This window comes from Electrona antarctica (genome assembly GCF_951216825.1).
Source record: "Electrona antarctica genome assembly, chromosome: 20".
Lineage (NCBI taxonomy): Eukaryota > Metazoa > Chordata > Actinopteri > Myctophiformes > Myctophidae > Electrona > Electrona antarctica.
In genome coordinates, this window is record NC_136801.1 from 36,241,564 (window position 1) to 36,259,283 (window position 17,720).

The following is a 17,720-nucleotide window of genomic DNA, read 5'->3' on the forward strand; positions in this document are numbered from 1 at the left end:
CACAGACAGCTCAGGTTCGCAGCTCCACAGGACGCTGTCCTAACAGCAAGTGAGGCCTTTTATTGAACACACCCAAATCATAATACACGCCCACCGCAGGTGGCACTGATCAGTATTACTCAAATAATCAAGCATCAAATCAAAACAATAGATAATAGTTTGCTCTACACAATATAAGTTACAATTAAGAGCATATCTTAACAATGCCTTTTCAAATCATGAACTCTGGACAAATACTCATTTGTTGTAGGCCTACTAGTATTTTATTAGTGTCGGGTAATTATGACATAGGAAAAACGACAAAAGCATTTCATAGTCCATCATGGTGAAATTAAAATCTACTGACTAACACAAATAAAATACAGAAAATGAGAATCAACATAGAAAACGGGTCATGTTGGGATTCTGTGCATGATGGAGGCTGGTATATCTAAATATACAAATCAATGTCCCTACGCTGTATGGGTGCCAATTTGTTTCTGTTAAGATGTTGGGTTTTATTAAATCTTTGCTACAAACAAGCTTTTCCTCTTGAATGAGTTGTAATATGATTTTTGAGACCTCACTTGACTGTAGCTTTTGCTACAAACTGTACAAATGGCGTTTGGCTTTTCCGCTGTATGAATCATCATATGGCATTTCAGATGACTCAATTTACCAGTTGTTTCAGATTTAAATGAACACTAAAGTTTTTGGTACAGAATGTACAACTAAAGGGCTTTTCCCCTGTATGAATCATCATGTGTTATTTTAGAGTAGCTGACTGACCAAAGTCAAAAACCAAGTCAAAGCCAAACCAAGTCAACTCAGATGGCTTTTTAAATGTACATCTAAATGTACAAACATTTCCCTATACCATATGGGTATATTTGACTGTTCATATGTTGAGTTTGATTAAATCTCAGCTACTTTGCTAATGAGTTCTCATGTGAGATTTCAGACATCCACTTTGAGTGAAGTTTTTGCTACAAACTGTACAACTAAAGGGCTTTTCCCCTGTGTGAATCCTCATGTGTTTTTTCAGATCACTCATTCGACCACAACCTTTGCTACAAATTGTGCAGCTAAAGGGTTTTTCACCTGTATGAGTAATCATGTGTAGTTTAACAAGGTTAGCACGAGCAAAACTTTTGCTACAAACTGTGCAACTGAAGTGTTTTTCACCTGTATGACTAACCATGTGTGATTTCACATCATTAGCATGAGCAAAGCTTTTCCTACACACTGTGCAATAAAAGGGCCTTTCCCCTGTATGAGTCAGCAAGTGTTGTCTCAGAGTTAAGGGAAGAGCAAAGTTTTTGGTACAAAATGTACAACTAAAGGGCTTTTCCCCTGTATGAATCATCATGTGACGTTTCAGATGACCCTTTACAACAAAGCCTTTGCCACACTCTGTACAACTAAAGGGCTTTTCCCCTGTGTGAATCCTCATGTGTTTTTTCAGATCACTCATTCGACCACAACCTTTGCTACAAATTGTGCAGCTAAAGGGTTTTTCACCTGTATGAGTAATCATGTGTAGTTTAACAAGGTTAGCACGAGCAAAACTTTTGCTACAAACTGTGCAACTGAAGTGCTTTTCACCTGTATGACTAACCATGTGTGATTTCACATCATTAGCATGAGCAAAGCTTTTCCTACACACTGTGCAATAAAAGGGCCTTTCCCCTGTATGAATCATCATATGACTTTTCAGAGTACTCTTTTTAACAAAGCCTGTGCCACACTCTGCACAACTAAAGGGCTTTTCCCCTGTGTGAGTCCGCAAGTGTTGTTTCAGACTTAAATGAACACTAAAGGTTTTGGTACAAAATGTACAACTAAAGGGCTTTTCCCCTGTATGAATCATGATGTGTTTTTTTAGACTAGATGACTGAGCAAAGCCTCTACCACACTCAGCACAAATAAAGGGCCTTTCCCCTGTGTGAATCCTCATGTGTTGTTTTAGACCAGCTGACTGACCAAAGCCTCTGCCACACTCTGCACAACTAAAGGGCCTTTGATTTTCCTCTGTATGAGTCACCATGTGTGATTTCAGATGTTGCTTAAGACGAAATATTTTGCTACAAACTGAACAACTAAAGGCCTTTTCCCCTGTATGAGTCAGCAAGTGAATTTTCAAATTACCAATTTGACCAAAGCCTTTGCCACACTCTGTACAACTAAAGGGATTTTCCCCTGTATGAATCATCATGTGACGTTTCAGATGACCCTTTTGAACAAAGCCTTTGCCACACTCTGTACAACTAAAGCATTTGGTCTCTGACTCTGTACAACTAAAACTTTTGGTCCCTGTGTGATTCTCTGTGATTGCTGTGATTCCCTGTGTTTGTTTCGATGATGTCAGGTCCTGGGACAGGTTATTGCTCAAAGACAACCTTTGTCCTTCTACATCTTTTGTATAATGTGACCACTCATCACTGTCTTCAGTGATGTCAGATTCAAAACAGTGTGGAGAGAGGAGTTGGTCATCACTAGCTGGTTGTGATGTTCCACAGTCCTGTATATCAGCTTGTGGTGTCAGGTGTTCAGTTGAGGTACTGGCTAGAGGCTCCATCTCTCCGTTTTCATCATCATCTTCACTTTTCATTGCTAGTAATCGGGTTGACCCATCAACCTCATTTGGTCTTTGAACTAGGTCCTCCTGTTCCTCTTTCATCTCTGGAGGCACTGGTTCCTCCTCTTTACACACAGTGAACCGTAGGAAGTCTAGAAGGGGAAAAATAACTATAACTATTATCAGGTGAAAATAAATGTAAGATATATTTGAAATGGTATACACAAGGCAAACTGTATATGCCACTTATATTTCATAAGCACTACATGACACCTGTCATAAACATGCTACACACCCATGTCTAGCATTAGGGTTTGAGCTCTGCAGTGTTTCTCTCTAACTTAGTCTGTGCTTGTGGAAGGCCCCAGTAGAGGTCCTCATTTGTATGTAGTCTGTCCATGTGACACCAAGTGCATTCTTGTGTACAGTAGATGCCCTGCTGTGAGCGTCCATGTCTCTGCTGTTTTGGATAATAGTGGTAAGTGACACCAGTCTGAAGGCACCGCAGTATTTGTCTGTTTCAAGGGGCCCGTACATATCTTGTCAATAGAAATATTCCATTTAGGCGCGTAGAGGGTGCAATGCTGGTTAAGTTTTTACTACATGGTGTTTGTCATATGGAATTAAACATTTTGTGGAATATTTTATTTTCTGGCCAAAACATGTATTTTAATAATAATAATAATAATAATAATACATTTTATTTATAAGGCGCCTTTCAGGGCACTCAAGGTCGCCATACAACAGGTTTATATAAACATATTTAAAAACAAAACATAACTAAGGTACAGCCTGCAGCAGAGGTCAGCCATATGCCTGCGTTTTTAGGTGAGTTTGGAAAATGGTAATAGAGTCCATGTTTCTAATATCAGGGGGGAGGGAGTTCCAGAGGTGAGGGGCAGAGCGGCTGAAGGCTCTTGACCCCATGGTGGAGAGACGGGCTGGGAGGACTTTCAGAGTGATGGAGGAGGCAGACCTAAGAGACCGGGTGGGAATGTTGACATGGACAAGGTCAGACAGGTATGGGGGGGCTGTATGGAGGAGGATCTTGTAGTCTATGCGGTGTTTGATGGGAAGCCAGTGGAGTTGGTGAAGTACAGGGGTGATGTGACTGATGACAGGGGTTCTGGGGACGATACGGGCAGCAGCGTTCTGGACCAGTTGGAGTTTATGGAGGAGTTTGTGGGCTGACCAAAAAGAAGGGAATTACAGAAGTCCAAGCAGGAGGTGACGAGAGAGTGAACCAGGATTGCGGCACTGTGGGGAGTGAGTGAGGGGCGGAGGCGGTTGATATTTCTGAGATGGAAGTAGGCAGACCGGATGGTGTTGTTGATATGGGTGTGGAAGGATAGGGTGCTGTCGAGGACGACACCCAGACTCTTAACCTGAGGGGAGGGGGAAACCGAGGATGTGAGGTACGGACTAAAATAACATGTAGGCGTTTATGCCTACTTATATTGATCCCAGGTGACTGGCCATGGGGTCTATTTGCAGCATTGCCCCTGTTGTAGTCCAATTTCCCCATGGAATCCGCTTGTAATTCTGCAGGGGCATTAGTCCGACAACATGGCTCCGCATGCGGTTATTGTTTGGGTTAAGGACAGGGATAGTAATGGGGCGAGTCGGACCAACACGCCGTCGGAATAATGACGCTGGCCCTTTCCCCATCAGTCACCCGCAGCCTTCATATCATGGAGTGGAGCCCATAAGAATATCGCTTTACGGTCTTATGCTATTTCAGTGAAAATAGAAAGTAATGAAATGTTAATAAAATGATAGATCAGCACAGAAAAAAGTTAAGAAAACGAGCATGAAACTTACTGAACTCCAAGTGGTTTTCAGGTTCCTGTTTAATAGAAACGGCCCTGGTTGGTGCTGGAGAACTCATGTGCAGCTGCAGGCTGGACTCCACAGACTGGTCTGGAATGAAGGAATTAAAAATAGATTTTTCAAATCAAAACGTTTCTCGATTTGATTAATGGGGTCATGATTCGATTAAAAATGAATGACTCTAAATAAGGACAGTAAGAGTTGTATATATTATTAGTAAGGGCATTTTATCAGGTATTTGACCAATCTGGGAACTAAATCGTTACCAAGAAATTTCTTCACCAATGTGTTTCTAAAGGTGTCTAATAACATATACTAAAAGTTTGAAATTCAACTCCCGTGGGAAATTGAGTTATTAGCATAATATGTGACCATACCCTTAACATCCTATATAAGGCAAAAAAGTCCAAATTTCATCATTCTTTAAGTAGCATGTGACATATGAAACTAGGGGGTTTTCATGATTCTGAATCCATTCCAAGCATTAGTTTTGCACAAAAAACAGTCCTTGGGCTAAATTAGGCCATATCCACTTGACCAAATGTGCTGACCTCATCACGTTTGTGAGGCCGTTATCCTCCCAAGGAGTGTTTTTTGTGCAAAACTAATGCTTGGAATGGATTCAGAATCCTGAAAACCCTATAGTTTAATATGTCACATGCTACTTAAAGAATGATGAAATTTTGACTTTTTTGCATTATATAGGATGTTAAGGGTATGGTCACATATTATGCTAATAACTCAATTTCCCACGGGAGTTGAATTTCAAACTTTTAGTACATGTTATTAGACACCTTTAGAAACACATTGGTGAAGAAATTTCTTGGTAACGATTTAGTTCCCAGATTTTCATAGATTTCTCTTACTATATGTAAACTAAGGTCTAAAGGTTTATGTCTTAATCTGCGTCCTAAAAAGATATTGGCACTTTGGATATCAGTGTGTGCGGCCACTTCCTTGTTTTTTCAAGATTCCCTGTTCATGTAAACTAAAGGGACTCATCTTCAAAGTGCTGTCTCATTCATTGTATACCAGCCCTTGCAGCCTCTCACCCTCAAGCACTTACCAGCTGACATCACTTAAATCAGTGAGGGTCCAGGACTTGAGGGCTCAAGGCGGACATTGGAATTCTACTCTAAATGATAAATGCTTTCAGTTGACTTCATTAGACTACATTCAACACAGATCTCCAACATTATTATAACGACCTACGCATACATGTTTACATTTAAATACTCGTTAAAAATATTGAAGTATTGTTTATTTAGACTAGACCTAATCATTCAGGGTAAGGATTTAAATGTGTTGTTGCCGCTGTAAGGGCAGGACTGACCTGTGTCTTGGCCATGCTGTTATTATTAGTTTTGGCTTTGTGTTTTAATAAAGGGCATACCACCCATTATGTTGTATAATAAAATGCCATGCCACAAACAAACAAATACTTAGCAGCCTACCTACTATAGGCCTACTCTAGATTTATTTTATAAAAACGATTAACTGAGTCAATCCGTTAAGATCTCATCTCTGTGCATTAGTACTAGTCAGTGTAAAACACTAGGAAAAATGTATATAATACATAGGCCTACCTATGCTGGAAACCTTACTAGGTTTCATCGAATCATCAGGCAGTCCACATTCCTGGTCCATTTCTCGCTCTGACGATGTTGAATACCATTTGAAAGCCATCTCTCGTGAAAAGTCGACCTCTCCCTGTGGTGGTCTGGGGAAATCACCAGCAGAACAAACTTTAAGTGTATCATTCAGCAACCTTACATACAGAATGTGTTCAAGTGTGGTCTTCTTTAGCTGCTACTGATTGTGCTAAACAGGTCAAAAATAGATCCTCGAGGGAGGTTTTGTTGTCACAGTTGGGGCTAGCTTTTGCCCACATAACAGCTGAAGGTTGTAGAAAGTAACACTTTACCCATAGACTAATGGGTAGCACTCACATGTTACCAGAAGGTTAATGCTAATTCTGTCAGTGTGCTTTAGTACCTACAATGAAACAACAGTTTTTTTTAAAAATACATACATTTCATACATCACATTCCGTGCTCAGCCAATCAAATCATCACATTCCGATTCCGTGCTACAAACACACACAATTAAAACAGAACAAAAATTTAAATAAATAACTGTATTCTTCTGCCTGACACATACGTCGTCCTAACTGAGCGAATAGGGGATGGGGATCAACCTCATTTGATTCCGTTGTTTGACCTGGCACAAACCCGCACACGTGTCTTAAAGAATATGATTAGTGGCAGAATCGCTGAAAGTTTCGAATATTTGACAGTTCCGTTTAAAAATTTCAAAAGATCAGTGGATGTTGCAATTACCTGCACTACAATACCCATAATGTAACGATGTGTAGGCCTACGTTTCGTAATGCAACTCCAATGATGAAAGCTGTGTTGTTTCACCCAGCGAATAGAGGACTCCGACTCTACAGTCGGAGTCCTCTATGGCCTCTATGGCCTATCGAAACTGGCCCCTGTAAAAATAAAATTGAAGCACCCCGTAGGCCTACTAGGCCTACATGTTTTTACCCCTCTTTTTATTTTTACTTTTTCTAACTATATATATAATGATTTATTTTTCTTTTGCATAGACGTGTAGGTTTGTATTCGTACATCTTAAAATGTTCTGATGAATTGAAAATGGAGGATCCATCCAGGATGTATGTTTTGGTGATTTTGGAGTGGTGCAACCACTCCCTTACGGAGCTATGTGTGTGGGTGGGTGGCTGGCTGGGTGCGTCTGAGCACGAAAATAGCATGGTTGTTTTTCACCACCTGTGCGCAACCTAACACACACATAAACACACACACGCACATAATAACTGTATGGTGATTTTGGGTGTGCCAGTACAGTACAGTGACAGTACAGTGTAGTAGAGGGTACAGTAGAGGGACCCCCACACGGTAACTCTGTCATTTCTCAACCGTTTCAGACGCGGGGCGGCTCGCCGGAATCGGACCGGCACCCTGGGTGCGTTCCTGTGGGTCTGGAACTTCCGCAACCCCCCCCCCCCCCCCACACACACACACACACACATGGAGTTGCACCACTCACTTCACACGGGTGTGATTTTATGGTTTTAGCAGTTTTTATATTGACCGTATATTCGTTGAACTATACCCATTCTACAAACTCTTTGCAAAATAAAATTTGCAAAGAATAGTTGGGCCATAGTAAGTCCATGTGTTTTTTGTGTGCAACTGAAGCAATCTTTCTCACACACACAACACACACACACACACACACAGTGTGTATTTCATACCTTGTGTGTGGGGGGGGGGGGGGGGGGGGTTGTATGTGAAAGCAGCGGCTTTAATTGTCCCAGTTGGTAATACTTGTAGTGTAGTTACTGTAATTACACTACTTTTGTCGGTAACGAGTAAGTAACGACACTACTCCTCCAAATTGAGTAATCACACTAGTTACTGGTTGCTTTAGTTACTTGCGTCCTGCTGTTGCTTTCAGCGCCCCCCGCCGCGAGTGGAGTTTGATTGTGTTTTATTCCTTCACTTGTTCAACAACCTGGTATTAAAGAGCATAAAGAGAGATGTATGTCCTCCTTATTAGGATTATAAAGATTTGTTAAGGGGCAAATTATGTGACTGCATCTCAGGCGATTTTATTCAAAAGTAATGTGTAATGTGTAGTGTATTACTTTTTTGAGTAACGGACCCCAACTCTGTTGGTTATTGGTAAACAGACGTTCTTGGTTGTTTCCTAGCAATGAGCACTAGAACGCTACGTTATGTCAACCATCGGCATGCATGCGTTTAACTAAGCTTTGCTGTTTTAACACCCCGGAGGACTTCGGACTCTTCAGTTTGGTCAAAACTCCACTATGAGTGTACTGCGTCTCCCGTCAGTCTGAAGAGAGATTGGAGAGTATTCCATTTGACCGCCTTTCTCAAAGATGCTGCTTTAAGCCAGGAAGCTAGTTAAACATAACTATGAGCCCAATCCACGATTCGCCCGTTTTGTTAAACAAAGTGAAGCCCCTATACTCTAGGGCTTGATTTCAATTCACCATTTGTCAGCCTTCTGATTGGTCCCTGACCCTGACTGACTAACCAGCAGGCTCTTGTTCCGCCCTGGTTCCGCCTTGTTTGTTGAATGTGCTCAAACTTTTTTGCTAATTTTGATATGCCCATGCAGTCACCATCCTGCACCTGTGATGTTCCTTTTTACTGACAAAGTTTAAGATAAGAATTGAATGCACAGAATATCAATATGAAGCAACTGAAAAACGTTATTTCAATGGTAGTGGATGGAGAGAAAGGATTTTTGTCCAACCACGAAACAGCAACCAATAGGTGCGAAGAGGGGCACTACCACAGGCGGGACTTGACAAAGGTTGAATTCGCCTGTCACTCTTGAGTGACAGGCACTTTGTAGCAAGTGGCGCATTGGATAACTAATTAAAGGTTGGTATATGGTAAAGGAATTGACTGCGCATAAACCAGAGTACCAGGTTCGGAAGGAGCTCAATGTGTGAGTGAAAACCAGAGAAATAAGGAGGCAGAAACTGGAGTTAAAGGTTAACGGAAATATTATCATCGACTCAAAAAACAGAACTTAAACAACTTTGAACATTTATAGAAAATAAAAAATACAAAATGGGGGCCCCTTTAAAGGTGGTGACTTTGAGAGTCCATGTTGAGTTCCTATGTTTCTAGGGGGGAATTCAGTCTCTCTCCAGTGTGGAGAACAGGGTTACCACATTTGTGGAGGGAAGGGGGGCGTCAAGATCCGGGTCGGCTCGCCAGGTTCAGGTACCAGCCGGTACCAGAACCATCCAAGGGGAATTCCTTTTAAGGACACAAAAACCTGACCTGCAAGGCCAGGTGTCTAAATCAGTATTTTGTTCAAAAATCATCGTTGTACAACTTTAAATCAAAAACTATTAATGAATAAAGAGTTCGATGTGATCAGTATCGATCTCTTTAATCATTTTTCTAGTAACAGTTTATATCATTACATGCATGCTTTGTCTTAGAAAATAAAATACAAAGTATTTTATAATATCAATATTAATTATTAAACCAAAAGTTCAAACATAAATCAAATACTTTCAATATAAACTCAAACAGTTAACCAGTTGATCCAAGTTAACATGACACCAAGCCTATATAACTCACCGAAGAGTAACCAAGGATTGTCACAGTAGTGAAGAGAAACCTGCTGCTGCCATGCCAAACATTTCGGCCATCTTGAATGAGTGGGGAGTGTAGGAACTGATGTCACCTTTATACTGCCTTGATTGACAGTTGACATGGGTTGCCATTTTCGGGTTGCCATGTTGGCTGGGTTACAACTTCACTGATCGTGATGAAGAATAGGTCATAATAGATCAGAAATTGATCCCCCACGCGGTCCACAGGTCCAACTTTTTGCCACAGTTGGGGAACAACAGCTGTTGTATCATTTTGCCACTGCCCCTCGGAATCTAAGGTGACATTCACACCAGAGAGCTTTGCTGCGATTAAAACGAATCCTGCTGCGCATTGTCAGAAAGTGCACTTCGTTTGGCAGGTGTGAAAGCTCATTCGAAATCTAATGCGTATCAAAGAACCGCATTCTACTCCGAGCAAAAACGGGGGTTTCACTTCGCTTCCAATCGCACTAGATTACGATTCAGTGCAGGTGTGAATACAATCCGCAGTAAATAAAGGAAATGAAGCAAACGATGTGGCGGGTGAGGAGCTGAACACAGTTGGAGACGGAGAAGGCATATTTTACGCAGCGCAAAGATGTCCCGTTACCGTGGATAGACGTGGTCGAATGAGCAGACTGAAGCCCTGATCGAAATGAGGACGAGTACATTAATCAATTGCTTAAGGAAACACATAAAAACACTGCAGTGTATTATAGCCTAGAGAATATTCTGTCTGTCTGTCTGTGCTTGCCGTAAACATGGAGTGCTGTCACTGTGTGGGGAGTAGGGACTTTCATCTCGATAAACTTGTAAACATTTTGCGCTGCTGTCTGTTATATCGCTCAGCGCTGTTCCTTCCATGCCCAAAAGAACAGTGCGTGGCTGCGTGCGTATAGAGAGAGAGAGAGCGAGAGAGAGAGAGGGGTGGGTCCAGTCCCAGACGGCACGACACATGCACGTTATGAGTATAATTTGAATCAATTTTGATCACCATATATTTCACTGTGTAGGGTAGGCTATAGTTTATGAATGGAACACATTGATAAAGGTCCCCCTGCTGCGTTTCCATAGCTGCGGATGACAGTGTGAAGGCAAACCGCAGTAAATTAAATATGCAAGAAGTCCCAATTCTCCTCCCATTCGCATCGAGTCTACCGAAGTATTAGGTGGGAATGTGACCTAAGTCCCCGGGTTTCACCAGCAGTTGGCGCCAGATAACCAGTTTTATTAGTGTATTGATTGATTGCCACTCACTTTATGCATGCCCATATCCTCTATTACCTCTGCAAGTAGAGCTAGATAGATAGATAGATAGATAAGATATAGTTTATGATTAAAAACAAAAAACAGCCCCTCCTATTCCCAGCTTTGTGTGTGTGTGTGTGTGTGTGTGTGTGTGTACCCCATAGTGATGATTTGAGTGGCTGAGGGCTTAAAAGTAAGATGTAAAATGTATCAATTTTATCTTGATCTTGTTATCTCCGTCTTGGCTACCATAGCCTATGAACAAGCCCAATGTCACACTGGCCAACACCAGAATCTCTGCATGGGGATTAAATGGTGCTTGTTAAGTGATTTGAATCAGCTGTGTTAGCAACAGGAAATGATACCAACAATAATTGACACATCCCTCTTCCCCCAGTATAAGCTCCTTGGGAAACTTCCGGATAGAGTTTCAAGTGGTTAATGAATATATGAGCAAATATGCCTTTCAAAATCCTGAACTAGAGAGATACTCATATTGTTGTACTAGTCTTTTATTAGTGTCATGAAATTATGACATAGGGAAAAATATGAAAAAGCAACACAAGCATTTCATAGCCCATCATGGTGAACTTTGAATCTACTGACTAACAACAATTTAATAAAATACAGAAAATGAGAATCAACATGGCTTTTTAAATGTACATCTAAATGTACAAACATTTCCCTATACCGTATGGGTGTTTGTCTGTTCATATGTTGAGTTTGATTAAATCTTTGCTACTTTGCTAATGAGTTCTCATATGAGATTTCAGAAGTCCACTTAGAGTGAAGTTTTTGCTACAAACTGTACAAATAAAGGGCTTTTCCCCTGTGTGAATCCTCATGTGTTTTTTCAGATCACTCATTCGACCACAACTTTTGCTACAAATTGTGCAGCTAAAGGGTTTTTCACTTGTATGTGTAATCATGTGCTCTTTAAGATTGCCAGCACGAGCAAAGTTTTTGCTACAAACTGTGCAACTGAAGTGTTTTTCACCTGTATGAATAACCATGTGTGATTTCACACAGTCAGCACGTGCAAAGCTTTTGCCACAAACTGTACAATAAAAGGGCTTTTCCCCTGTATGAATAATCATGTGAGTTTTCAGATGACTCTTTTTAACAAAGCCTGCGCCACACTCTGCACAACTAAAGGTTTCCCCTGTATGAGTCCGCAAGTGTTGGTTCAGACTTCCACGAACAGTAAAGTGTTTGGTACAAAATGTACAACTAAAGGGCTTGTCCCCTGTATGAATCATCATGTGTTGTTTTAGAGTAGCTGACTGAGCAAAGCCTCTACCACACTCAGCACAAATAAAGGGCTTTTCCCCTGTGTGAATCCTCATGTGTTGTTTTAGACTAGCTGACTGAACAAAGCCTCTGCCACACTCTGCACAACTAAAGGGCCTTTTATTTTCCTCTGTATGAGTCACCATGTGTGATTTCAGATGTTGCTTAAGACGAAATCTTTTGCTACAAACTGAACAACTAAAGGCCTTTTCCCCTGTATGAGTCAGCAAGTGTTGTCTCAGAGTTAAGGGAAGAGCAAAGTTTTTGGTACAAAATGTACAACTAAAGGGCTTTTCCCCTTTATGAATCCTCATGTGACGTTTCAACTTACCCATTTGAACAAAGCCTTTGCCACACTCTGTACAACTAAAGTATTTGGTCTCTGACTCTGTACAACTAAAACCTTTGGTCCCTGTGTGATTCCCTGTGATTGCTGTGATTCCCTGTGTTTGTTTCGATGATGTCAGGTCCTGGGACAGGTTATTGCTCAAAGACAACCTTTGTCCTTCTACATATTTTGTATAATGTGACCACTCATCACTGTCTTCAGTGATGTCAGATTCAGAACAGTGTGAAGAGAGGAGCTGGTCATTACTAGCTGGTTGTGATGTTCCACAGCCCTGCACATCGGCTTGTGCTGTCATGTGTTCAGTTGAGGTACTGGCTAGAGGCTCTCTCTCTCTGTTTTCATCATCATCTTCACTTTTCATTGCTAGTAATGTGGTTGACCCATCAACCTCATCTGGCCTTTGAACTAGGTCCTCCTGTTCCGCTTTCATCTCTGGAGGCTCTGGTTCCTCTTTCTTACACACAGTGAACTGCAGGAAGTCTAGAAGGGGAAAAATACCATGACAGAAATAGTTATCAGTGGAAAATAAATGTGAAACAAAGGCAAACTTTACATGGCACTAAACGACACCCGTCATAAACGACAGACTTTGCTCGTTTCTGTCATCGCACTGTCATCCTTTCAATTTTGTTGTGGTATTAATAGATCAGGGTTTGGGGGGGATCGTATGCTAGCAACACTGAATGCGCTAACTCTCACTGGTCATGTCCTGAGTAAATGAGCCAATGAGCTGCTGAGCACGCGTCATTCGGGTGGTAAGGGGAGTACGATTACTGTGGGAATTAAAATTCCATACCGCCCCAGCCTTAATGGGATCCGTTCGTAATTTCCGACGCCGCATTAGTCCGACAACGTGGCTTAAAGAATACAAGAACCGCCAAACCGTGCGATCGGCGTGAGGTCACCAGAAAAAAAAGCGGGCGAGATGGATTATGGGCGGCGCCGTTACCGTCGGAACCAACACACCATCAGAATAATGGCAATGAGGGCACCTACGGACGGCTGCAATTCGAAACTGGCCCCTGTAACACGGACGCAAGGACAACACAAGAGACGGTCGCGGCCACACAGCCAACTCAAGGTATGGCCACTGAGCCGACTTGGGGACCCAACGCAAGGACAACACAAGAGACGGTCACGGCCACACAGCCAACTCAAGGTACGGCCACTGAGCCGACTTGGGGACCCAACACAAGGACAACACAAGAGATGGTCACGGCCACACAGCCAACTCAAGGTACGGCCACGGAGCCGACTTGGGGACCCAACGCAGCTCCTCCAAGGAAAACAAACAAATGAACGGAGCTGAACGTGAATCCCCCCCACCGCCCACCCCTTTTTTTCCCTCACTGTATATGTTTCTTTTCCCTTTTTACCTCCTTTATGATGAATTCCTGTTCTGTCCCTTGTCTATATAGAAGTGTCTATTTGTACGTCTCTAAATGTTTTTGATGAATTGAACATTGTGGACCCTATTGGAAACAAGTGTAATGCTTAATTGGGTCGTCCACTCACAGTTAACAGCCTTTGTATTGAGTTTGTGCTTGAAATGTACTGTAATTCTGCAAACTGTTAATACATTTTTCAATCAATCAATCAAAACTGTAATGTCAGTCCTGAACCGACACCACTGGCTGGTTACTGAAACCGAGAACTAGTTTAGACGTGTGTAATAAAAACAAAAAACGTTGACTTCTTTTGAAATTAAAGGGTATTTATTTACTGGCACTTCAGCAGATTAAACATACAACATTCAGCAGTCTCTGTTCTCACAAAACAGTGTGCCTCTGCCTGTCAGCAACACCTGTGCTCAATCAGGGACTAGGCTTAAATACCCTGGGTAACCATGGCAACTTTGGCCTCACCCATGCCCTGCTGTGATGTCATCAATATATATAACAAAGGTCATAATGGCTCTTACACGACTGTTTCCCCATCAGTCCCACCCAGCAGCCTTCATATCATAGAGCGGAGCCCATAAGAATATGGCTACTTATGTTCTCACGCTATTTGTGTGAAAATACTGTAGAAATGAATGAAATGTTAATAAATTTATAGCTCAGGGCAGAAAAAGGTAAAGAAAACGAGCATGAAACTTACTGAACTCCAGGTGGTTTTCAGGTTCCTGTTTAATAGAAACGGTCCTGGTTGGTGAACTTGGTGCTGGAGAACTCATGTGCAGCTGCAGGCTGGACTCCACAGACTGGTCTGGAATGAAGGAATTAAAAGTGTATTTTTCAAATCAAAACGATTGCAGATTAAATTCCGATTCTTGGGGTCACGGTTCGATTAAAAAGGAAGGACTCTAAATAAGGACAAGAGTTTTATTAGTTTATAACGTGACACAAATAAGTCATCTCGTGCTGTCCCATTCATTGTATACCAGAACAGCCCTTGCAGCCTCTCTCACCCTCAAGCACTTACCAGCTGACTTCACTTAAGTCAATGAGGTTCCAGGTTTTTAGGGTTTAGGGCGGACATTGAAACTGTCACACCTTGAAATGCGTCAGTAATACTGACTCAAGTTCAAGTATACGGACTCTCCACCAAATTACAACAACATACGCATAACTCAAAAGATTGATGCATTTTTATTTATTTAGACAAGGCCTATTCATTTAGGGTAAATTATTTAAATGTGTTGCCGCTGTAAAGTCAGGACTGACCTGTGTCTTGGCCATGCTGTTGTTTTACTTTGTGTTTTAATAAAGGGGACAACACCACTGTTATGTTGTATAATAATGCCATGCCACAATCAATAATTAGTAGCCTACTACACTGTATATGTATTTGATAAAAACGATGAACTAAGTCTGTCTGTTAAGATCTCATCTCTGTGGAGTAGCACTAGTCAGTGTAAAACACCAGGAAAAAATATAGTTGCATATACCTATCCTGCTAATTACTACAGGTTTCAGCATGTCATCAGGCAGTCCACGTTTCTGGTCCATCTCTCGCTGTTCCTCTGACAATGTCGAATACCTTTTGGAAGCCATATCTTCCAAACTCTCCCTGTGGTCGTCTATCTGGGGAAATCACAAAGTTATCTTTCAGCAACCTCACATACAATGCAGTTCAAGTCAGGCGTGTAGCGTGGATCAAATGATTGACTGGGGAAATTATCATCGCGGGGGGGGGGGGGGGGGATGCGCAGCGCATCCCCGGACTATAGGTGTGAAGTGTGAAGGTTTGGGGAACCAAGGCGGCTTGCATGCTGTGGTTTGCTATACTAAACAGAAATGTGCATGCACAAGGGCTGCCAAAGTAGGCTCTCTTTTGTTGTTTTTCTTGTTTTTTCGCCCCCCCTCTTCAAAGTTACACTGGGTCAGCTCTAAACTGACTGGCCCAATGGACTCTACGCCGGTGGTTCAAGTGTGTTCTTGAACAGCTACTGATTGTGCTATTAATAGGTCAAAACCAGACCCGTGTGAATTAAGTGGTGCAACTCCGTGTGGGGGTCCCCGGGGGAGGGGGGGAAGGGAGTTCCAGACCCACAGGAACGCACCCAGGGTGCCGGCCCAATTCCGGCGAGCCGCCCCGTGTCCGAAACGGTTGAGAAATGACAGAGTTACCGTGTAGGGGTCCCTCTACTGTCACTGTACTGTACTGGCACACCCAAAATCACCATATATACAGTTAATATGTGCATGTGTTTGTGTGTGTGTTAGGTTGCGCACAGGTGGTGAAAAACAACCATGCTGTTTTCGTGCTCAGACGCACCCACCCAGCCAGCCACACACATAGTCACTTAAGGAAGTGGTTGCACCACTTAAAAATCAGACCAGTCTGAGTGGCGCTCTACGGTAGCATACTTGTGCTGTACGTACTGTACTATACTGTACTGTACTGTACTGTACTGGCCCTCCTCCCTGGCCTGTGTGTGTCTGTGTGTTAGGCTGTGCAACAGTGACACTTGGTGGTGAACAAAATGTTCGTGCTCGGACACAGGGACAAACCAGAGCCATGTCTATATCTAAGGCTCTGGGACAGACCTAGCCGCAATTTGCAACTCTAGATTTTTTTATAATGGGATGAATCTAGAGTTGCAATACCCTCCATTGACTCCCCACTCATCCAATTTGGTTTGTGATCTGCTTGTCTTAAACAATGTTAAACTCACAAACATTGCAGCTGTAGTCCAAGCTTGAATTATCCTCTTTCAATCTGCCGAGCTTGTTTTTCATAAAAATCCCCCGTAGACATGTTATGAGCTACTTTCTGTCAAGACATCCTCTGCAGGTGTTGCAGTTTGGAAGCACTCGTTTTTGTTAACGGGTAGCGCTGCTGCCTCCTGCATTATGTGCAAATTCGAAACAGGTGGTACGCTGGGAGTTCAGTGACTTATGACAAGTGCTTCCAAACTCCAGCACTTAGAAAAATAATCACCTGCACAGCATTTCTTGACAGAAAGTAGCTCATAACATGTCTACGGGGGATTTTTATGAAAAGAGGATAATTCAAGTTTGGACTACAGCTGCAATGTTGGTGAGTTTAACGTTGTTTAAGACAAGCAGATCACAAACCAAATTGGATGAGTGGGGAGTCAATTGCAACTCTAGATTCATCCCATTGTAAACAAATCTAGAGTTGCAAATTGCGGCTAGGACAGACCCAGCCACACATAGCTGTCTATAGGAGTGGTTGCACCACTCAAAAATAAATCCTCCAGACAGGGAGGTCTGTTATCACAGTAGATGGGGCAAGCATTTGCCCACACCTTTGACTTGCAAGTTGCAAGGAAAAACACACTCACCAAACAATGCGTGTGGCGTGTGTGTGAGGATTGTATGTGGAATAAAGCAGCGGCTTCGTCTCAGTTGGTTACGCCTGAATGCTACGTTATACCCATGGAGGATTTAAACTAACAACAGACTCTTCAGTTTGGTCAAAAAGATATCCGTGGAACTAGAACTAATACTATCCTGACTCGGGTCTCCACACGCTTCCTCCACTGTTTGGTATGGGACAATGGGAACCATACGTGACGTCACTTGACGTTAGTGACGTAATTTAACAGCGCGTTGTCGTGCGTGCCGACGTACAAAGTGAGCGACGGATCTGTTTCAGTGTTGCCATGTCTGCTTATTATAATCAACTTTGGGCTAGTCTTTCTGTAAAGTTGCTTGTAAATATTGCAGTTGGTTGCGGTTTTTTTTTTTTTATTGCAGATCTTAGCTTGTAGATCTGCTATTTGCACATAACATTTACATGTTTAACGGGGGAAGTGCTCGCTTCTTTTTGGGGCTTTTCCCCCCCATATAGACCGGGTTGCTTGT

At 42.3% G+C, this 17,720-nt stretch overlaps 1 protein-coding gene across 4 annotated transcripts; it reads right to left on the reverse strand.

The window, feature by feature from the left end:
* Positions 1 to 284: 284 nt before the first annotated feature.
* LOC306913497 (uncharacterized protein) lies at positions 285 to 17,435 on the reverse strand. Of its 4 annotated transcripts, XR_013788548.1 has the most exons (5): positions 17,198 to 17,435; positions 15,335 to 15,466; positions 14,545 to 14,652; positions 11,485 to 12,924; positions 285 to 850 (listed from the first exon to the last, which is right to left on the reverse strand). XR_013788548.1 is itself a non-coding variant. In XM_079490188.1 (4 exons), the coding sequence occupies exons 2-4, from the start codon at positions 15,438 to 15,440 to the stop codon at positions 11,552 to 11,554; spliced, it is 1,587 nt and encodes a 528-aa protein (XP_079346314.1). In that variant the 5' UTR covers positions 15,441 to 15,466; positions 17,198 to 17,435; the 3' UTR covers positions 11,328 to 11,551. The 4 variants fall into 4 exon arrangements, 3 of the variants coding, with proteins under 3 accessions (XP_079346314.1, XP_079346315.1, XP_079346316.1); XM_079490188.1 differs by lacking the exon at positions 285 to 850 and having other exon boundaries at positions 11,328 to 12,924; XM_079490189.1 differs by lacking the exon at positions 285 to 850 and having other exon boundaries at positions 11,328 to 12,924; positions 15,335 to 15,470.
* Positions 17,436 to 17,720: the final 285 nt, after the last annotated feature.

Coding starts and splice junctions, on each gene's coding strand:
- LOC306913497 (XM_079490188.1), bottom strand. CDS start 15,440: ATGGCTTCCAAAAGGTATTCGACATTGTCAGAGGAACAGCGAGAGATG. Junction 14,653..15,334: donor TGTAGTAATTAGCAGGATAG/GTATATGCAACT, acceptor CCTTCATTCCAG/ACCAGTCTGTGGAGTCCAGC. Junction 12,925..14,544: donor TGAAAACCACCTGGAGTTCA/GTAAGTTTCATG, acceptor TTCCCCTTCTAG/ACTTCCTGCAGTTCACTGTG.